Raw genomic sequence first — 23,384 nt, 5'->3', positions numbered from 1 at the left:
TTGCAGGACCTGGTAAAGATTAAAAAATGTAGCGTATTGCAAAGTTGAAAGTCAGGCGAATGTAGAACACTTGCCAAAAGTGGGTAAAAATTATAGTGTTCAGTAAACATGTGTGTGACTTTTCAGCCATGGAACAAAAGGAACAAAGTTTCTTTTTCCAACTATGCTAAAAGCCTTACCAAATATGAGATAATTAAACAGTGCAAAATGTTTAGAATACAAGACACATATTGAAAAAAAACAAGTCAATGCATGGTTACTATTGTTTAAAAACAAACCTACATTAAAGATCAAGGGCAATATAAAATGTATTATTGTCTTATTCTCAAGGAAACATCTTGCAAATCAATGTAACAAATAAAGGATTTCCAAAAGTAGCCAGTGTCTGTTCCTAGAAAGGTAATGGCAAATCAAAATGGCAGGCCAATTCAAGACAGCACTAGGGACACTGTGTTTAAATGAACTTTTCTTTCAAAATTAAACAATGAATATTGTCTATAGTAGGAGTTTAATACATAAAAAAGTAAGCATCTCTTATTCCATATAGTTTGATTTCAGCCAATAAAAATATTTTTATTACTAGTTGGTGGTGCTTTCATGACAACTGCATTTTCCTCATTATTCAGAGCACAACTTTTCTCTGGGATCCTGTGAAAAAGACTTAAGATCCAACACTGCTGGTTTATATCTCCTTTTAGTAAGGGCTGTAGGACCCGGCTCCAATGCTGCAGCTGATACCATAAACACTATTTTAATTGGTGGAAGGGCCTGTCTGCACATAAAAACTTGAGCTATAATTAAAAGTACACCAGGATGTAAGTATGTATACTTGTGGCATGTTTAGTTCTACAGCTCTTGTTTTAATATATATTTACTTTCTCAGAATAAAAACGAGTGAGATGTAGCATCCAAATAGTGTGGGTTCCAGGGAAAATATTATAAATGTTTGCCCTTTCCCTACTCCATCAACCAAGCTATCCATTCACATTTTTTTATTATTCTAATAAGTTTGTGCAAAAATTCAGCATCACCATTTTAACAACATGCCAAACTACTATAGACAAAATTCTACCACCATCATTTTAATAAAACACATACCCCAAAGAATCAAAATGTGGGTACTCAACCACATTGTCCCTGCCCCTAATGTGTATATCCTGTTAGTCTGTCAGAAAGGGAGGGAAGGGAGGGAGGGAGAGAGAGGAAGGAAGGGGGGAGAAGGAGAAGAGAAGTTGGATTGGGAAACTGGAAACTTTGCTTCCCTTCCTTGAAGATCTGGAGGAAAAAGTACAGAGGTGAAATCTTCAGTGCTCCTCCACAAAGGCCCAGAGGATTGATGTAGAAACTGACAAGTCAATGGGGAAGAACATTCAAATCAGTTCCCTATTGGCCAAGAGTAGCAGAGGTGGCAAGGGTAGATTAAAGCGTCACTCTTTTTCTCCATGGGCTAGGATGATGGGAATAACTCCAGAAATACACCATAATGAATACAATTCTTTTCATTTACTAAAATAGCATTTGAATTCAAAAAGATATATTAAATGTGAATGCTGGAAAATTAATGTATGCTTCCCTTTAATAGAAAAAAAAATACCTCCCCCGCCCCCAGCCTGATTCCAAACCTTATATCAACATCAGCAGGATTTTTGGGTGCTTAGTACTTTGAAAAATCAGACCAATGATGCTTTTCCTTCTACAATGGAATTTTTTTCTCAAAACTGCTTCCATATCAACATCATCTTTGTAGTATCTTGAAGAAAATGTAAAGAAGCATTTCACTAACTGTGGTCAGGGGAATGCTTGTGGTCCACAGAGCACTTGCTGGTCATGTGGAACTGGTTTCTCCTCATTTCCAACTAATAAATCACATAGAGAAACAGCCTAAAATTACATTAAATAATTACCTAATATCACTTGTGCATGTAAGCAATGGCTGTAGCTGCCTCAGGAATGTTACACAATCAAAAATGAGAGAGCAGTCTGATTTTGAGGGGTTGCTGTATTAAAATGTAATCTATACTCTGAAACAGTGAGGACCCCTGATCTAAGGAACAAACGTATAAAAACTGAAAAGCATGGTCCATATTCTCGCTTCTGTTATGAGAGAAGCCACGTGGATTTCTTTAACCTAGGAGATTATATTGGTCCTTTATTACGAAGGACGGACATTAAAATGTCACAGACTCTTTAGGAAGACAGAAAGTTTTTTAAAAATCCACTCATTTCATATTCTGCAATTGTTACTAACCCCACAAGAAAACCTAACATCACCAGATCAGTGAATTCTATATAAGAACCAGAATGCGACAATAAGCACAATGGGGCAAGAAGAAAGATAAGATGTTGGATGGTTTTGTTTCAGCTTCCATGACCATGCTATCTAAAGCATATTTTAAATCTGAATCCAAGGCAAGAAACATTTTCCATGCTTTTCTCCTCTCTAAATGTATGTGCATATTATACTTAACATCTCTATATCTGTATTATATCCTCGTAATGCCAAACAATCCAATTGGTTGAAACAAGGTCATGTGACCCATAGTAGCTGTTCCCCTAGTAGCATATCAGGGATGATTTTTAAACTTAAAGTCTCATTCAAGGATGCCTGATGCTACACCACATTTAATACAAAGAAATCATGGGTCAGACACTTGGCTATTGCAAGGCGTATATAGTGCAGTGTAGGATGAGAGCACAAGTCTGATGGTGGTGGAAAGCTTGTTTTTGCACACACCCCGTACTGGGTTGTTGTGAACAGGAGCAGTCCTCAACAGCAGCTTAGAGTAACCTGAGAAGCTGAAACTGCAGCTGGGGATCAATCCAACATAGAGGCATCTCAGACATGTCCCCTATGCTGCCAGCAGGAAAGTGAGATGATACAGGAGCCCTTTGGTGGTTCTATGCCTTTAGAGCAGTGGCTTTCAAACTTTTTTTCTGGGGAGCCAGTTGAAGAAAATTGTTGACGCCTGCGACCCAATGGAGCTAGGGATGAGGGGTTTGGGGTGTGGGAGGGGCTCCGGGCTGGGGCAGAGGGTTGCGGTACGGGAGCGAGGGCTGCGAGGTGGGGCCGGGTATGAGGTGTTTGGGGTGCAGGAGGGGCATCAGGATTGGGGGTGATCTCAGGGCTGGGGCGGGAGGTTGGAGTGTGGGAGGGGGTCAGGGCACTGGGGTGGGGGTAGCAGGCTCTGGGGTGGGGCCGAGGATGAGGGGTTGGGGGGGCCGGGGGGGGTTAGGGGTGGGAGGGGGCTCAGGGCTGGGGCACGGGGTTACCTCTGGCGGCTCCCAGTCAGCAGCACAGCGGCAGGCTTCCCACCTGTCTTGGCACCACGGACTGTGCTGCACCCCAGAAGCAGGTCCAGCTCCTAAACATAGGTGCACAAGTGGCTCTGCGCAGCTGTCGCCCGCAGGCACCATCCTTCCCTTCCCCAGTCCCCATTGGCCGGGAGTGCAGAACCAGTGCTCGGAGCAGGGGCAGTGTGCGGAGTCCTGTGGCCCTCCTGCCTAGAAACCAGACCCGTTGCTGTCTGCTTCTGGGGCACAGCACGGTGGAGAACAGGTAGGCACTAGCCTGCCTTAGCTGGGCAGCACTGCCGACGGGACTTTTAATGTTCCGTTAGGGTCCCTGGGTGCTGAGCAAGGCGACCCAGTGCCTTACATGCCGCGACCCAGTACTGGGTTGCAACACGAACTTTGAAAAACACTACTTTAGAGGATGCCCTTTGCGCATTGTGGTGATGCTCCTATGGCAGACTGACCATAATGTACTGGCAGCATGATGAAAAAGGGATGTGCAACACTAAAGGATCTGGCTCTATAGTTGAACAAGATAAATTCATTTCACATTTGGGTACACATTTTCAAACACTGGTCTCCATTTTTACTGGTGCAAAACTGTGGGCATAAATATTGTGCTTGTAGATTTGGTTGCTTAGATACATAAATGATCTATATTTTTGGTGCACATACCTATGGATGAACTGCACCTACAAAAATGGAGATCCAGTTTAGGATTGGCTGAAAATCTGACCCTAAATTAGTAGTTGTGGCAAACTTCTATAGCTTTTTAATGCTATCATTCATATTGTCTGGGGAGAAAAACATCAAATAAATATAATCCCAAAATAAAAGAAAATTAGAACAGTTTAAAACACACCCCAGGATACCAGCAGACACAATCAAACAATATTCTGAGTAAATATAAATAGCTAAAACAGATGCACGGTACAAATTAAAAACTAATTTACATTTATTCAAGATGGATCCTGATCTTAAAAGCTAGATCTCGGGTACTGGCTGAGACAAAGTCATTTCACCTTGTGATTCAAAATACACCCCTCAGCAAAGGCTATTTAATAATACAGCATGTTTAACTTAAAAAATCTTAAATGGGATGATGAATGATACAAAAACTGGCATTTTCAAGTTCATAGGAAAAAAACTATTAACCTTGGGATGAAAAAATTCCTCCTATTAAGGAATAATTATCTAGGCCTCTGATGCTGGATATTATGAAGTCCTTTTTTCAACGTACAGGAAAATTTATTTCTCTATATACCCTATTTTCCAGTTAGTGTGATATGCAGAGAGAAGATATATGAATATATGAACAAACAATATACAGTTCACTTCTGTTTATCCACATGGCCTGGGAGGATGGTGAATTTTTTATATATATATATATATATATTATATATATATGGCAGGGGGCCTGACCAAGGGCATAGCCACACATAGGCTTGTGTCCATGTGGGAGCAGAGCAAAGACTGGAAATAATAAGACCCTGTGTGCCAGGTCACAATGCCACTCAAATATGGCCTAGCCACTGCTCCATTATGGCAGCAGGGAAGTGGTTCTGCCATTACACTATCCAGCTCTGGCTACTGCCTCCCCATTGGCAGAAGCGTGCCTCAACCCAATCATGGCCCTGGGTGGATGGCAGATGTTGGCTACAATCGGATTAGCTGTGGGAGATGGGAGACATGGGAAAGCAGTGACCAGAGAAAGGTGCTAAGGGGCAGAGTCCTTCTTCTGCTTGAGTGTGAGAGAAGTGGTTGCACCAAGGAGTGGTCTTGAGACCTGGCAAACAGGCTACTGCTCCCAGTCCCAGGCTTTGTTCCGCTCCCCATCAATACAGGCTCCATCCAATGCCACCCGGCTCAGGTTACTTCCTTTTTTATTGATGAAGGCATGCCCTGCCCTCATCCATTGCTGGGTGGGGGCCCTGGTGAAAACCTGATTGTTTGGCAGTTGAGAGCCAATCAGAGCCTGTGTTGATGGGGAAGCAGAGATGTGCAGAATGGTATGAGGCGGCAGCAGCTCTACTAAAAGACTGCCCCTTGGTAACCTGACTCAATCTTAAAAAAATAAAATAAAAAAATCTAGGGCTGACACCCCGCCATAATCCCCCTCACTTTAAGCATTGTGGCTGGTGCTCTGATTTGGGTGGGCCTGGGTACTAAGACCCAACCAATCCATTCCTGGCTACACCACAGAGGCAGAGATAGATTTAGGGAGGCTGAGCCTCCTCTAGTCTTAGCAATCTGCTGCTTATGCCTGGGGAACAGCCAAAACTTTTGGATAACTGGGCATTTGGATAAATGGAAATGCTATTGGAGAACATATTGTGTATTCGGATAACTATGATTTTTGGATAGAGAATTTGGATAATGAATTATATTGTATATCTTGTTTTAATATACATACTATACACACTGCAACAATTACTCCGAATATTAGCAACATATATTTTGTATTTAAATACAAATAATGTATAGTTTATTTTGCCTGTTTCTCAGAAGATTTAACCTAATCCAAGTTAAATGAAAAGGAATGCTCATCCCTTTTGTTTTCTGCTCCATTTCAGATGGTCATTATGAATTACTATTCACATATTAAGAGACTATCTTCCTAAGAGAACCATTTTCTCACACAACTATTTCAGCTTCATGATGCTGACAACAACAATCACCATCAGTTTTGCTTACTCATTTACAAGCTGTTTTATGTTGCTTCTATGAATAATTTAATAATAATAAATATTTGAAAAGAACAAAACCTTTTAAAAGCATAGTTTTAGTTTCTCACACAGGGAGAACACTCATTGTTAGCTGCAGGAGTTATGAATGAAGAATTCCCTCAAATGGGGACAGAGTAGAATGAGATTTGTCCATGACACAGGCCTAAGATTCAAATGACAGTATAGCTATTAAAGGTTAAGAAATTCAGTGACATTTGGAGTAAGAATCATGATATCAATTCCAAATTATAACATTTTCCACAAAACCATCAACCAGTTAACCAAATAGAGAAACTTAAACTATTTTTAAGAGAACTTAATGCACTTGATTTCTTGACATTTCAAACCACAATAAATTCAACATCAAAAGTCTAGCTGAATAAGTTACAATGCTGAATGTTCAAACAGGATGACCTGTGCCTGACTTTCAGGCATTGTTCGTTTGATAAACTTAATTTGGTCCAATTCTGAACTTCTCATTGGATTTTGAGGTAGGGACTGAACTGGGTCAGTTACATTGTATCTACCAGCCTGGTAAGAACTGTAGTACTCTATTCCCTTTTCCCCCGACTCTCCCCGCATCTTCAGCTTCTGTCTAAACTGGACAATTTTATAGATTAGAAAAAGGATCACAGCACATGCTAAAATGAAAAAGGCTAATAAAATGTCAAATGCCTGATTCAGTTTCTCCACCTGCTGTGTACAGATTAGAGACGTTTTTAAGGATACAGATGCAGCATCTGGAGGAAATTCACTTTTCTGTTCCATGGTCAAGTTAACTGGCACAATCTGTGCAACTGTTTGCACTGGTAATACTGATAACACTGTTGTTGCTTCTGATGGATTCCCAGCAGCATATTCTTCATAAAGAAATTGACTGGCAGATGTGGTTGGATCTCTTCCCCAGAAATTAACACGTTTAGTTCCAGCATTTTCCAAATGTACAAGTTTATCATATGTGGTTACCATATGCCATGCCATCACTAAAGAGGCGGTGCTATGATGGATACCTACAGATGCTACACTCCAGGCGGTTTCTGGATTAGTGGTAGTGATAGCACAGTTTGTAAATTCGGTCCATTTAACATAATGCAAAGGTCTACCGCGCATACTTGGGGGATTTTGACAATGGATTTTGACAGAGATTGAAGATAATGCTAGCCAATTACGTAGCCCAAGCAGTGTGCAGCTACAGTTCCAAGGGTTGTTATTTGCCTGTAGATGAGTTAATGAAACCAAAGGCTTGAGCATTTTAGGCTGCAAATTGGTAAGGTTGTTAGATGCTAGATTTAGAATCTTTAAAAAAGATCCCATTTTTTCAAATGCATTATCACCAATACTAACTATTTTATTCTTGTCTAGTTGCAGGTACATTAAATTATGCAACGAAGTAAAAGTGTTGGAATTTACATGTTCTAAATCATTATGGCTTAAAATTAACTTTTTAAGGTTATTTAATCCAGCAAATCCATTCATGATAATGCTTTTTATTTTTGCACTTTTTAAAGATAGATATTCAAGCCTGTCAAGTCCTTTAAATGCAAAAGGATGTATTGACCCAACAGGGTTGTGAGACAAGGAAAGTCTTTCTAGATTTTTAAGTATTCCAATGGCCTTTGATGGCACATGTGTTAAATTATTACCTTCAAGGTACAAATACACAAGGTTTCCAAGATGATGAAATGCTGTATCTGATATCCGTGAAATCTTATTGTTGGCTAGATTAAGCGTTTGAAGACTAATCATTCCCAAGAAAGTGCCACTTCCAAGGATACTGAGGCGATTTCTTTCAAGCGTTAAGTATCGAACTGAAATGAGACCACTAAATAATCCTCTAGGAACAAAAGATATTTGATTATTCTGAAGGTATAAACAATGAAGATCTGAAAGCCCTTCAAATATTCCTGGATCCAAACGTTTTATGTGATTATTATTTAGATGTAAGTAGCACAGTTTACTAAGTTCAACAAAAGCCTTTGGATGCACATATGAAATGCTGGAATTATCCAAATAGAGCACAGCAAGCTTCTGAAGGCCTGTTAATTCATTTGGAATTACATGTGATATATTATTCCCACTGAGGTATACAAGTACTGTACTTTTTGGAAAGTTCTTTGGAATGCTTGAAAGACCTAAGTTACGACAATTAACTTGTTTCCCAGTGCAGAGCTTGCAGACGGATGGACAGCCAAGTACCTCTTTCTGGAGCAGCAACAAAAGAAAACAGTTAAGGATATGGAGGAATACTCCTGTGCAGGGTACAGAACTTTGAAGTCCACACACATCCCTGTCTTTGGCTTTCTCAGTCATCTCTGACTTAGCTATTAGAGATAAAAAAAATCAAATTTGTAAATATCACTCATTTCAAGTTCTAAGGTTCTATTTGAATAATTTTAAAAAACAGATGCAACTCTTTGTGATAATTTTTAATATTCTCAGCCAATATGCCATATAAATGAACAAATAGTACTTTTAAATACTGTATTCTACATCTTCTCTCTTTTGACACTAAATAGTTAAACATCATAAAGATTAAACTGCTTCTTAGGCAATGGTCCTATATTAGAAGTGAACTAAAATTAGAGTAAAAGAATGGTAAAATGAATATACTTGCCAAGCTAGTCGAAATATATTTAATCAGTTACTGTTTAAAAGCAACTAATTCTGTCATAACAATGGCTTTCAGTAAATTCAACACATTGTAAATTCTTTTCCTTAATTTTATATATTTGAAAAGTTTTAAAGCTTCACTGGCATTTATAAAGAAATACTGACTTTTTTTAAGTTTCTTTTCATCAGTAACATTTACTTCCCTTTTTGAATTTTACTTTTAAGTGAGCCCAGTTACGTTCAAAATATACCCCCCCCCTCCAAAAAAAAAAAAAGTCTTACCCCAAACCACAAATTCATATTATCAGGTGGCTTGTGAGGCAGTTCACTGGACTTACTTACAAGTTTACTTTTTAGACGTGCTGTAAGACTTTTCTTAGCAACATTCCGGTTTATTAGAGCGCTCACGTTTTGCCCTAGGTTTTGCAACTGTTCACTCAGGAAACATTCTTCCCATAGGCTCTTCCACAGTGAGTGGTTAAAGAGAGGTTACCATGGATACAGGAAATAGTGAGACAGGAAGTCATTTTATCTGTGCTTCTAAAGTATAGTTGGAAAGGAAATCTCAGCTATTTATTTCTAGAAAACCCAGAAATAAATTCATTTGTTGTAGTACATAGCTGTTACAGTCCATACATGCTTAATTTATAAAAACTGGTGATGCATAATAAGAGTTGCATATCAGATGGCTAGGCAGATCTAAATATTACAGAGTAAAACATATCTATTGTGATAACACACATCGTAAACGTAAAAGCATTTATTCACAAATAGAAAAAAAATCATGTAAAGCATTTACACAGTTCACTGACTACAGAGAAAAGTTATTCCGAAAGCAAACAACATAATTAACGTAGTCTTGCCAAGTAAGAAAGTACTGAGGTCTATAAAAGGGGACTTGGGCTGTGATCTCATCAGGTCTCACAAATTAAGTAAAATCAGGTCTGGTCAGTATTTGGATGGAAGAGCAATGAAATCTTAGATGGTGTAAGGAAATGGTGTGGTGAGACACTAGAAAGCAATATTTTATCTAAGTCATTTTTTGAACTTAATCCTGCATATCATAACATGCCATTGTGTTGCTGCAGCTTCAACTGGAGAAGTTATTATCGTCCCTCTTAAAACATAGTTTTGTAGTTATGTATGCAGAATTCATGACATATTACACATATAACTTTTTACATTTCAGCAGTGATCCAGTCATCCCTATGATAAGCAGGCTGGTAGCACCACCCGATATTAAGGCTGCCTGACACTTACCACCATAAGACCCTGATTCAGTTACTTATAACTTTCCCAAACTGCAAGTGTTATGGCTGAAATTTTCCATGCTAGATAAACTGCCTAGCTTTAACTGAACTTTTCCCCCACCAAAGGGGGCTGAACCTTTTGGGGGGAAAAGTTCAGTTAAAACAGTTCAGCCATTTCCAAGAATGAGGTTAGCGATAAACCCATTGTTTTGTCCATATTAAAACACTCTGGTAACTTTTTCTTTGAGGATATCCAATGTCCCCTTGCTTTGGAACAGGGACTTAAAATTGGCTAGGGAGGGAGAGCTGAGGAGGGCTTTGGGTCAGAGATGTGTGTGTTTGCCATCCCTGTGAAAAATCCACTCAAATTTGGCCAAGTTATAAGCCTCTGAAAAATATCACTTCACACATGATTACTGGAGACTTAGTACAGCTTGGCAGCTAAAATCTCTGAAGAGTCTGTCCTTACTGAGCATGCATATTACACACAAAAGCACTGTGCTAAGAACATTAAGGTCACAAAATCAAACACTCAAACGTCAGAAAACTGCCAGAATTAAGGTTGCCCGTTGAACCTTAATTTGTCTCCTTTGTCAATGTACAATAAGATAATTTTTATTTACTATTTTTCCTACAGGACCTTGCCTCATTCAGTGCACAAAATGGATAATACTCTCTGAATGGGTATCTAGTCACTATTCCTTTTTATCCTCATCATTCAGTGTATGGCTCCATGTCTTATTTACTGCATAGTATTTAAAACCTGCACTGAATACAAAATTATTAAATTTCCTTATGGACTTTTCTATGACACCGAGAACCATTCACAAACATTAATGAATTTATATTTACAACACCTTTCCAGTGTAAGATATTATCCCCACTTTGCAGAAAAGAAATTGAACCATAGGGAGATTAAGAACAAATTTTTCAAGTGTCCACTAACTTTGGGAGCCCAACTTGAGAGTTCTAGGGCCTGATTTTTCAAAGCGTGTAACCTTTTATAAGCATTTTATTCACCTAGAACCATATTGACGCAACATGAGTCATCAGCAGAGATAGGAACTTTAGATCCGCAGCACAGACCTCTACCACTTGAGCTAACAGGTAGCAGTAGTAAGCTGTTATCGTCTATGTGGCTCAACCACCAAAGGGGGCTTTGCCAATAAGTTTTCACACTATTTGCTAGACAGCACCAGAATTAACACAAGTCAATTCCAGGTTCTGGATGGGAGCATGCTCTCGCTATTATAGATCCTTCTGCCTGTTACTGGTCTCAGACTGCTCCTATCCCTTCCCTGGCTCCAACTTCCTTCCCCCCCCTTGCCTCCTCACTCCTTTGCATTCTAGTCAGGCTGTTTTCTCCTCTTCCTCCTTGCTGTCATGATGCGGGGAGAATTTATAGTGTAGAAGAGACAGTCTTCCTGCTCTCAATTCTGGTATCTGGCACCACAGCTGCTCTTGGCAGCTAGAATGAGAGTTGTGTGGCAATGGAGGATTCTCAGTGTAGATGAATCTTTGGAATATAATGCTGCCTGCCTCTAACAAACCTCTACAGCGGATGTGCAAACTGTAATTTTTCAGAGGCTTTTAACTTTGCTAGAGGTGGGTAGATTTTCATGGGGACAGCAAAGGGCACATGCTTGATATCATGGTGAAACCCCCAGCCAAATTTCAAGTTTCTGCTCCAATACCTGGATGCTTCTCAACAAAATGGTTGTTTAAAAAAAAAAAAAAAATCAATGAGGCAAAACAACATACTTTTTCCTAACTTTGTTCTCAGAACTGTTTTTGCTAAAACTTTACAAAAAATCATCCTGAGGCACATATCTGGAAGGGAAAATTTAAGCCCTAAATTTAGCAAGCTTGTAAGGAACTGAACATAATGTCTTATAATGGAAACACCTTAACTACAGGTGTTGCTACCAGCCTTGCCTATAATAAAAGGGTATTTTTGGCACAAAAATACTGACATGGAAATAACTTCTAGCCACTGTTCCAAACTGCATCATTCATCTCAGTAAGGTTATGCTAAGTGTATGTACAGTAAATGTACATACAAGTTTAAAGGGTTGATTTATCATCTTTCCTACATGTTTGCTTCATAAAATTACGGACGCTTCTTTGTAGAAGGTAAATTGGTACCAATTCTTTTTAAAAGGCCAAATTCTTTCCATTACTTTAACAGAGTAACATCCTCAGAGAATGTGACCTGGGATTTTCAACAACCCTTCGCATCTGTATGAAATTTTTGTTTCCTAAGGCTTGTCACCCTTTTATATAATCCTTAGCAAACCTGCAAATGGAACAGATGAACAGCTTTCCAGCTGCACAGAATGTTGTTGATAGATCCTTAGTATGCCCAATCAGTGAGAATTTTTATAGAAGCTTTTTTAGAGTACATGGTTAACACTGAATAACAATGATTTCTTGTCCCTTCCGTGAGCATACAGATTTTTTGCAGCAATTTGTAGTAGTAATGTAGTTTGTCATTTTAGTTAAAATTGTCTTTTGTGCTTAATTTCACAGCTATTGTAACGAAACAAACAGTAGTACCAAAAGTTAATTTCAAGCCATTTTTTGGTGAGGATTAAAAAAGTAACAGTCACTTTTTTTGAAACACAGCAATTCCAGCATAAATGGAATGTACATGAAAAAGAAGTTAGAATGTCTTGTTAATTCATGTACAGAGCACGACAAATGTCATGTACACACTAACTGAGGCCCTAGCCTGCAAATGATAGTGTGTGATTGCAACAGCCTGCTCTTACACTGTCATTTGCAAGATCTGAGCCTAAAACAGCATTACCTATTAAAATAGCCGAAAGCCTACACTTTTCATTTTCACCTTATAAAAGCAGTAATGGCCTTGTTACAGAGTATCTCTTGGACAAAAAAATGGCTGGAGTTAACAGGCTGAAGCAAAATGAACTACGCCCACCTGGCCTTTTATCCCAACTAAATTCACCAAGGTTTGGTCATTATTGCTGACGTAATTACTCTGATTTTGCAATCTGTATTTTGGATTTTTTTTTCAGATTTATTTCTCAATTTAGCAAATATTATTTATATAGTGCCATAAATATGCATGATATTTTACTGATAAAAAGTACAATACTAGCCCTGAAAATCTTTCAATCTAGAGTGCTAGTTCTGCAAGCTGTTTTGTAATGACAGATGCTAACAGAAATTTCTAGGGAAGCAAAAATTAGAATGTCCAAATCTAATAGAATAGTGGCAAGGCCATATTCATAAAATGCATGCTGTGCTTCTTTTGTACATTAAAAGCAAACACGATCTTGTTTTCTTTAAAAGAAAACCATAAATTACTGTCTGAAATTATCTTGTTGTACATAGGCATAATAATAACTCTATGTTAACATTACAGGTAAAACAGTTCCTTTCCAAATTCCACTTAAGCATATTGCAGAATTCCCCATCACAGGGTATAAACAGTGGGGTAATCCCAACTGTCCCGCAGTTCCTTTGCCAATACAGAATCCAGCTGTTAAAGGACTTCATAGTAGTGGGAAAGGATGGTTGGTCATTGAATATTTATGGAAAATGCATCTTGAAAAACAGTAATTAAGATAATTAACTGTTTCTTCTTCAAGTGCCTGTCCATATGTATTCCACTCTTGGTGACTCACAAGTAATAACCTAATTCTTAAGAAGAGGGTTCTCAGAATCTAGCTGAATAGTGATTATAAGACAGCTCTGCCAAAGTGGGAATCAGATCTTATTGCCTCCACTAAGGAGTAATGTTTTATAAATGTATGTACCAAACCACATGTTGCTGTCCTACAGATTTCTAAGATTGCAAAGCTTTCCAAAGAAGATGGCAAAATTGCGTAATCCCCAATGGAAAGGGCTGTAATTCTTCACAGTGGATCTAAGCTAGTTAAATCACAGCATGTCTTAATGTGTGTAGAAATCCAATTAGATAATTTCTGGGTCAATATAACCTGACTTTTTACCCTACTTGCGTAAACTACAAAGTTCCCAGGGGAGGGAGCATCCTAAAAGGCCTAGTCCAGTCTACTTAAAAAGACAGTGTCCAAAAGGGTGTGAAATCTGGCTTTCCCCCTTTTGTTGGAATGAGGTTTATGGAAGATGACAAGTAGATGTAGCAATTGGTTGAGAAGGAAGTCATAGCTTACCTTTGGTAAAAATTTTGAACGAGGTGTCAAGTACATAGAGAGGTCCTAATGAAACACATTATAGAGAGGTCCTGTCATAAGTGCTTTTATTTCTCCCACCCATCTAGCAGATGTTATTGTTACTAGGAAATCTGTTTTTGATGGATAGGCAGAAAAGGAAATGTGTAGCTAGGGGCTCAAATGGTGAACGCACCAATCTGGTCAGCATTAATATCTCAAGGAAGGGGTGGCTGCCCAAGAGTACACATGCATAAGGCCTTTCAGGAATCTAACAAGTGTAGGGTGTGAAAATACTGAATGGCAGGATAATTAGCTGTATTGCTGCCAGGTGGCCCTTTAAGGAGTTTATAACTAGTCTGGAATTGAATAGGTAATCCTCAATAGCAGGTATTGGAGCCTCAGTTTGAGATAACTGATAGAATTACCAAATTTATAATGTCAATGAGGCCAAAAGAGCTGCTGGAGCAGCTCCATGAACCCTGATGGGATGGAAACCAATTAAGGGAAAGAGACAATGTGGAGGCAAAACCCCCCTGAAACATGTAATACATATTACACAAAGGCCTTGGCTACACTGGCGCTGTATAGCGCTGCAACTTGCTGCCTTGGGGGGTGGGAGTACTCGCCCCGCTGCGAGCGAGCGTGCAGCGCTGCAGGCGCTGATTACACTGGCGCTTTACAGCACTGCCGCAGCAGCGCTGTGAATCCCCAAGTGTAGCCAAGGCCAAAGACTGTGGTTTTGAAAGCATTGGAGAGCTATTTAGCACAGACCATAACAGTAGGCAGTGCTGAAATTCAAAGAGCCTAGGATCTCAGGAGTAGGAGATTTAGAAACAAGGGGTCAATAACATCCTGCCATCCACGATTTCATGAAGTTCTGATCCTTATCTCTTGATTTTTCTCTATAATTCAGAAGAAAAAGAAGTTTCAGAGTAGCTGCCGTGTTAGTCTGTATCCGCAAAAAGAACAGGAGTACTTGTGGTACCTTAGAGACTAACAAATTTAAAGCTTAAATTTAAAAGCTTATGCTCAAATAAATTTGTTAGTCTCTAAGGTGCCACAAGTACTCCTGTTCTTTTTGAAGAAAAAGGTGGTGGTTGTTATCAGTTGGACATTTGTGAATCCTCTCCAAACCATGACAGTAATTAGCTTCTATACTTCCTGAAATAGGAAGTAAGAAACAGAAATAAATCCTGAATACTTCAAATTTTTTGGGAAATATGGGAGGGCATATTGGAATTCAGACTTATCTCTAGTAAAATGGTTTGATCAGAAATGGGGAAGTGTTAAACTGCACATAAGAGAATTAGAATTAGTTTCCTCCTATTTTCTACTGGAAATGCCATATTCCAATATGGTATTTGGATTACCCTGTTTTTCCTGTTTATGGACTGGTGTAGAAGAGACAAAAAATTATGCTTATTAAATTGATATTACTGATTCTTAATACAAAATATCCAGGGGTGTAACTGTAAATAAAGAGATCAGTGTTGCCAAAAGAGAGTCTTTAAATGTATTATTCCAAAGGAAAAGTTTTAGCAACATGCAAAGAAGATTACAAAAAAATTTCAAAAATGCCTACATGACTTAGCCTCCCAAGTCCCATTTTCAAAAGCAACTTAGGGCTTGTCTACACAAACATATAGTTTGTGGCAAGCTGGGGCGTAAATCAACCCTGCACTAGCTTGCCATGCGCTAACTGTCCATGTGGACCCTGCTGATGTGCACTAACAGTTCCTTAGTATGCTTTAATCTATCCCACTTGGCAATGGGGTAGTACCCATCAGCAAGGTCTACACAGACAGTCAGTGTGCAGCAGGCTAGTGTGAGGTAGATGCCCACCCCAGCTTGGTGTGAACTAAATGTTCATATAGACAAGCCCTTAGGCATTTAGGAGTCTAAGTCTCATTAAAAGTTAGTGAAATGCCTATAAAAGCCTTCAATATCTTCAGTCTCATTTTATTTTTAAAATTTTATAACATATCTGCAGCATCACCAGAAAAAACAACAACCCTGAAATATAATAACTACGAAGTCACTGAATTATGGTTTTGTGGTTAAGGTGCTGAACTGAGATTCTGGAGATCTGGGTTCAAATCCTGTCTCTGCCACTTACATCACTCTGTCTCTGTTCCCCAGCTGCAAAATGGGAACAATAATGCTTCCTTTCTCTCACCCTTTATTTTGTCTTGTCTATTTACATTGTTAGATCTTTGGGACAAAGACTGTCTTTTACTTTGTACATTCAGCACTAAGCACCGTAGGCCCTTGATCTTGGTCGGAGCCTCTCGGTGCTACCACATCAGTTATCGTACTGCAATAGTATTTGATAACAATTAATTCCCTAGGAAAGAAAGTGCAAGCAGGGAGAGAGAACAAAAATATACCCACAATGAGGTTGGTACACAATATATTAAACAACTGAAATAGCTACTTCTCAAAATCTTAGGTCCCTCCCTCTCAAGGAGCAACATTCATAAATGGCTGAAAGTCACACTTTGATAACTACAAAAAAAAAAAAAAAAAATCACAACTTTTAAAGAATTATCCCAAATAATGTGGAGCTAGATCACTGCATTTCAACTTATTATTGATTTTGTTCTCCAGTGGTAATGGAAATGTCATGTCTTATATGCTAATAAATAACATTTATTTTGAATGCTGTGGTGACTTCCATCTAAATATGCTCACATTACAATTGGATAAAAATTACTAATGTCATTGCATTTTACATGTTAAAAATTAATGTCAGAAGGCATATACAATGCATATAAATTACTATAATACTTGTAAATATTTATACTAAGTCTCTCAGACAGTAATTTATCAGATTCTAAATGAAAAGATTGGTCTACAGATGCAGACTGTGAATACACAATTGTTGCATCAACTGTAATCTTTCCAAGCCACCTGTATCTTATCTCTACCCGCCAACCTATGTTAGATTAAAGCTAATATAATTCAGGCTATGAATATTAACCAATTCAGAGCATCAATTTATGCATAGCAGGAAAATATGCAGTAAGTTCAAAACAAGAACTAAATTGATCTATCTTTATCTTTTTCAGAAAATAACAACATTAAAGATGGTATCAAAGTGGATTTTTAAAGAGAAACCCAAACCTATAATTATTACAAATTACACTAAACTGCACACAATAGATGAAAAACAATTCATATCACCACAATTATTCTTTTGAACTTGCAAATTCTGTACTGATCTTTTTCCCTTTGTAAATTTAAGTATGCTAGACAGGAAAAAACACGGTGAAGCTCCTTAACTTGGAGAGCCAACTTTGCTTATGCCAGTGTTTATTTTTCATAAAAGGTAGGAAAAAAAGTACGTAACAATGTAAAAAATAGTATACAATTGTGGTTTCAGCTGCAATACACTGTCAAAATCTCAGCATAAAATTTAGGGTAACATTTCAGGGTCTCTATACCATCCTCAATCTCATGGACCTCTCTGCTGTTGCCACTATCAATCACAACCTCCCAAAAATACTGTCCTCGCTTGGCTTTTGTGACTTACATCCTCCAACTACTCTGATGATTTGTTCAATGGTCCTTTCAGTATTTCCCCCCCTACCCCCACTCTCCAGGGGATTGCCAGAGAGATCTCATCAACTCACACAAATTCAACCACCATCCATCTATATTGTCTGGGGATTGGTCCTGCTTTGAGTAGGGGGTTGGACTAGATAACCCCCTGAGGTCCCTTCCAACCCTGATATTCTATGATTCTATATCAGGGGTGGGCAAACTTTTTGGCCTGAGGGCCACATCGGGGTATGGAAATTGTATGGCGGGCTATGAATGCTCCTCCCTCTCTCTTGCTCATAACATCTAGGTTATCTCCAGATCGTCCATCTTTTTCCTCCATATAATTTCTAACATTTGATTTTTTCTTTTGGTTCAGACAATTAAAAATATCATACAGGTCTTCATCTCCTGCTTCAATTGCTGCAGCCTTCTCTCTGGCCTTCCTAATCACCCTCCTCTGATTTGTGAAAAACACAGCTTTGAGGGGGTCCTGGTATATGACTAGGCCTCCTAGGTATTATAATAATACAAATACAAATAATAAACAACAACAAAAGGGTAACACCCACAAAAAACCCTTCCCACGCAAAATAATTCCAATAATGTATGCACTCAATCAATTGCAAGAAATTCTGATAATGAACTGAAAAAGCTAAAAGAACAGGAGTACTTGTGGCCAATTTATTTCTGTACTATATTGGAAGATTTGGATTCTTCTATAATAATGTTAATTTTTGTGAGCTGGACAGTCTCACACCATCTCACTGCAAATATAGGACATCAAACAGCTGATGGATAATTATTATTTATCATTAGCAAGCAGTGATAAATCCAAATTTTCATAATAGTCCTCAGTCTTTTTAATATTTATATCAAGTTAACAACCTTTCACAAACTAAAACCATGAGTTAAAAACACAGCAACACTACTAACTGATATTTTTATCAAACACCATATAATGTATTGCAAAATTATGATGCTAACCTATTAGTTTAATAAAAAATAGTAAATTCCAATTGTAAAAGGAAACCAATAAAAGTAAAGCCGTCATTCGAACATGCTAGAAACAATCAAAATCACTACTATACATTCTACATACAGTAACTGTGGAATTAATACACATTTTTTTTCCGAAGTAGCAAAATGAACAAGCGCTATCTTCACAAACCTTTTTCAAATTTAATCCTAAATCAAATGAATTCACCAAAAGCATCCAATAAAATGTAAGATTTCATCACCAGAATCATTAATTAGCAAGGCTCTAAGGTGACTTGGCAAAGTTTGCACTCCAAATTATAATAGCTGTGTACAAAACATCAATTTTTACTAGGAAGTTCCAGCAAGCAACAGCTGCCAAGCAAACTGAGCAGAATAAAACAAGCAGTTATATATAGTAAATATATAAGTTACTGCATTTAAATAAAGCACTATATATGGCATCATGAAATGCTAGTCACCAGTGACATGAGCAGCCGTGGCACACTAAAACAAGGTATTATTAAATAAAATCATCAAATTCAGTTCAAACAACAAATGGGAAAATGTAATAAATGTATCTAAATAGTAACACAAATGTCTTTTGAAAAAATTTCATGTCTACAATACTGGAAAGGTCTTGTCATTATTACATTACCACCTAATTCTTTATACTACTATTGAACATCTGGCTTCTTTGATGCTGAGTTCCAACTGCACAATGACAAATGATAGCAAGTTAAATTCAAAATGATAGATTTAGGTATATTGAGGTTAATGTTTACCTTAAATCATAATAATTTAACAGGTCTTGGGATTGGACTAAAAACTAAAACAATTGAACTTTCAGCTTTCAGCAACACTTCACTGCCTGATGGTTCAGGAGACAGCACTGATATGTAGAGCCCTGGGTGGATACAAAATCTGTAACCGCATCCAATCCATGCTCTGCAAACGTGGTCCACACATATCCATGGATATAAAACGGATATCCGCAGATTTGCAAGGCTCTGGATATAAAATTTGGATCTGCATCCATCTGTAATCTGCAAACATGATTAGCGGATATCCGCGATATAAAACAGATAGCTGCAGATTTGCAGGGCTCTACTGATATGCTGTCATCACAAGTAGCTGTGAACTTCTCAAGAACCAGGTAATTACACAAAACAGGAAGCATAAAAAGCTTAGCAGACTTCCTGAAAATTGAAGACAATACAAACGTTCCATACCTAGTAATATATTGTACAGTTTTCCTGAAAAATCAAAATGTTAACTATTTCAGTGTCACTAGATATTGGGTAGTTCCTGAATATTAACTCATGCAATAGACAATCTCTTGCAAGTCATATTCTACCTAAACACAAAAGATTCATTCATAGGACCAGACTAATCAGTATTTCAAGAAATGAGACACATCAATAAGTGCTGGTGAACCCTTGCAATTTTATTGGGAGTCTTGTGATATTTGGTGGTTTTTTTGAAGATCCAGATGCTAGAAGAAAGAAATAGTCATGAAATCTCTCTCTCCTCCTCTCTCTCTCTTTTTTTTTTTTAGGTTTCTAGTCCACATATGAAGCGAGTGCACCCTAATGGCTCACAGAAGGCAAGGCAGATAAAAAATACCCCAAATTTATTCTTTTTTAAAAATCCAATTTTTTTTACCCAATCTTGATTTTAAGGGACTTAACTCGTGAGTTTTGAATCCTGAAGTTAGCAATAGTGCAACGGTTTCTCTGCAAACATGTCAGCAATGAGTAAATTCTGTAATGTAGAGAAAGCTTTAAGTGGCACAATTCAGCTGGCAATCCCTGCCTCAAGAAACAAACAAGTGCAAATAGAGGGGTAGTTACATACACAGAGAGCTATATAAGAAAGTTTGCATAGTGTCTGCTCATTGTATATATGTCCACAATTCAAGAAGGATATTGATATAAATTGGAGAGAGTACAGAGAAGAGCTACGAGAATGATCAAAGAACTAGAAAACGTGCCTTGTAGTGACAGAGTCAAAGAGCTCAATTTATTTACCTTGACAAAGCAAAGGTTGAGGAGGGACTCAATTACAGTCCATAAACATCTACATGGTGAACAAATATTTGATAATGGGCTCTTTAGCAAGGAAAGATATAACATGATTCAATCGTTCGAAGTTGATGCTAAAAAAATTCAGACTGGACAATAGGCATAAATTTTTAACAGTGTGGGTAATTAACCACTGGAACAATTTACCAAGGGTAGTGGTGGATTCTCTATCACTGGGGATTTTTAAATCCAGATTGGACATTTTTCTAAAATATATGCTCTGGGAATTATTTGTGGGAAATTCTATGGCCTGTGTTATACAGCAGATAATTACCACAGTCCCTTCTGGCCTTTAAATCCATGTCTCCTGCCAATGCCATTAGAGAAAACACTCACCATGCTAAAGAATCTTTGCTTACGACACTCAAGATGTTGCAGAAATAAAACACTAGACTAAAGGCTGAGGCCACAATTCTTACTGAATTCAAACTGTACCGTTATCTGGCAGTCAACATGTCCACCAGTGCACATAATTACAAGGGCAAAGGGTACTCATCTTTTGCCACAGACACTACAGATGCCACAACTCCCCAAATGTACCAATGCCACAACTCCCCAAATGTACCAATATCAGAGGGGAATATTTCTGCTAGTAGGATGAGTGTGTGTGGGTGAGAGGGGCAAGGGATGTATGCTAAAATTATTTATTCTCATGCTTGTGAAGTAACAAGCCTGTTATATAAGCACCTTGAGGGGCATACACAATTTTATAAAGCAGTTTTTATCCCTTTCTTAAATTGTGTATAAAACCTCTTGTGGTGAAATTGTATTTTCATAATTTAAGCTGACATTAGCAAGTGGCTGAGGGAAGCAAAACTACATAATTATTAACTGTAATTACCTAATGAGGATTTATAATTATACATTATAAGTACATATACTTGCAGTGTGCCAATTATGTAATTGGCAGTACTCAAACTGTAAAACTAAAAGTATGGGGATGTTACTCTCGACTTTGGGAGCAGGCTTCTGTTTACAGCAGAAGCTGTCATGAGCAGGACAACCTAGGGACCCACTTCTCATACTGGTGGTGGGAGTTAAGTGCCAAACAGCCTACATCACTTCACTTTAAATACTGAAATTGAGATGTGTAAATTATGTTGCAAACAAGTCTGTCCATGCAATAATAAATAAATAAATAGATTGGAGAACCTCATGCGCATGCAGACTACAATCAACAAATAATAAAGACGTGAATAAATATAGCTTGAAAATCTTCTCACTTCAAGATAATTCAGTAAGCTTGTGGCTTTTAAAAAAATGTTTTACATAAAAAACCTCCTGGATTTCAGCTGAAATTTTCTCACTAGGAAAAATCTGTTTTTGCAAAAACTATCTTCTTTTCTTGGTAATAATAAAATTAAAAAACTAGGCAAAAACTGTTCCAAATACAACGCCAAAGATCTTTTAATATTGAGCATGTGGAGAATGATCTCATCAGGATGGGAAAAATGTTTATAAGATAATAGGATCATTAAGGTGGAACTCCCTCTTGGAGAGGAATCTTGGATGTTTCTGAAGCCCTGACATCTCCTGGTAAAATTTAGATAAGTTGGATAAAAGTTGCCAGAACTTGAAATCTGCTCACTCTGCAAGCTGTCTCCAGGAATATCATCTTTCATGTAAGGCTATTGAAATAGACCCACATGACAGTCTCATAAGTAAACAAGGGAAATGTAATCTAGATGAAATTACTATTAGGTGGGTGCACAACTGTTTGAAATACCCTAACTGGGAGAGTGTATCTAGTGGAGTCCCATAGGGATCAGTCTTCGGTCTGGAAATATTCAATATTTTCATGAATTATTGGATAATGGAACGGAAAGTCTGCTTATAAAATATGCAAATGATACTAAGCTGGGAGGGGTTGCAAGCACATTGGGAGACAGGATTAGAAGTCAAAATGACTGTGACAAATTGGAGAATTGGTCTGAATTCAACAGGATGAAATTCAACAAAAACAAGTGCACAGTGTTTCACTTAGGAAAAAAAATTAAAAGCACAACTACAAGATGGAAAATAACAGGTTAGGTGGTAGTCCTGCTGAAAAGAATCTGGGGCTATAGTAGATCATGAATTGAATATGAGTCAAGAATGTGATGCAGTTGCGAAAAAGGCTAATATCATTTTGGGGGCTATTTGCAAGAGTGTCGTATGAAAAACATGGGAGGTGATTGTCCCACTCTACTTGATGAGACCTACTTGATGAGGCCCTGAAGTACTGTGTACAAATCTTGCCGCCATACTTTAGGAAAGATGTGGGCAAACTGGAGAGAGTCCAAAGGACAGCAACAAAAATGATAAAAGATTTAGAAAAGCTGACCTGTGCTGAAAGGTTAAAAACAACATGGTTAGTCTTCAGAAAAGAAGATTTTTTTGGGGGGGGGAATGGGGGAACAGACTGACTTGATAGTTTTTAAATGTGTTATGTTAAGTGCTGTTATAAGGAGGACAGTGAACAATTGCTCTCCATGCCCACTGAAGATAGGACAAGACGTAATGGGCTTCATCTGTAGTAAGGGAGATTTAGGTTGGATACTAGGAAAAACTTTCTAACTATAAGGGTAGTTATCTTCTGGAAAAGTCTTCCAAAGGAGGTTGTGAAAATCCCATTATTAGAGATTTTTAAGAACAGGTTGGGCAAAGGATGGTCTAGGTTTTCTTGGTCCTGCCTCAGTATCAGGGAGTGCACTTGATGAACTCTCAACCTCTGATTCTATAAAATACTTAATTTTACAGGATCTG

At 38.0% G+C, this 23,384-nt stretch overlaps 2 protein-coding genes across 7 annotated transcripts in view; both read right to left on the bottom strand.

The window, feature by feature from the left end:
* Positions 1–23,384, bottom strand: part of IPO11 (importin 11) — a 253,163-nt gene that overhangs the window by 32,419 nt on the left and 197,360 nt on the right. The window lies entirely within an intron of this gene.
* Positions 3,364–9,384, bottom strand: LRRC70 (leucine rich repeat containing 70). Of its 2 annotated transcripts, none has more exons than XM_034773336.1 (2): positions 8,910–9,384; positions 3,364–8,338 (listed from the first exon to the last, which is right to left on the bottom strand). In XM_034773336.1, exon 2 carries the CDS (start codon positions 8,325–8,327, stop codon positions 6,402–6,404), a length of 1,926 nt encoding a protein of 641 aa, XP_034629227.1. In that variant the 5' UTR covers positions 8,328–8,338; positions 8,910–9,384; the 3' UTR covers positions 3,364–6,401. The 2 variants fall into 2 exon arrangements, with proteins under 2 accessions (XP_034629227.1, XP_034629225.1); XM_034773334.1 differs by having other exon boundaries at positions 8,970–9,384.

This window comes from Trachemys scripta, chromosome 6 (assembly GCF_013100865.1).
Source record: "Trachemys scripta elegans isolate TJP31775 chromosome 6, CAS_Tse_1.0, whole genome shotgun sequence".
Classification (NCBI taxonomy): domain Eukaryota; kingdom Metazoa; phylum Chordata; order Testudines; family Emydidae; genus Trachemys; species Trachemys scripta.
Note: the sequence above shows the minus strand (reverse complement) of the source record. Positions and strands in the feature narration are given on the sequence as shown.

What these genes read in the sequence shown, in the direction of transcription:
- LRRC70 (XM_034773336.1), bottom strand. Translation starts at nt 8,327, where the DNA reads ATGACTGAGAAAGCCAAAGACAGGGATGTGTGTGGACTTCAAAGTTCT.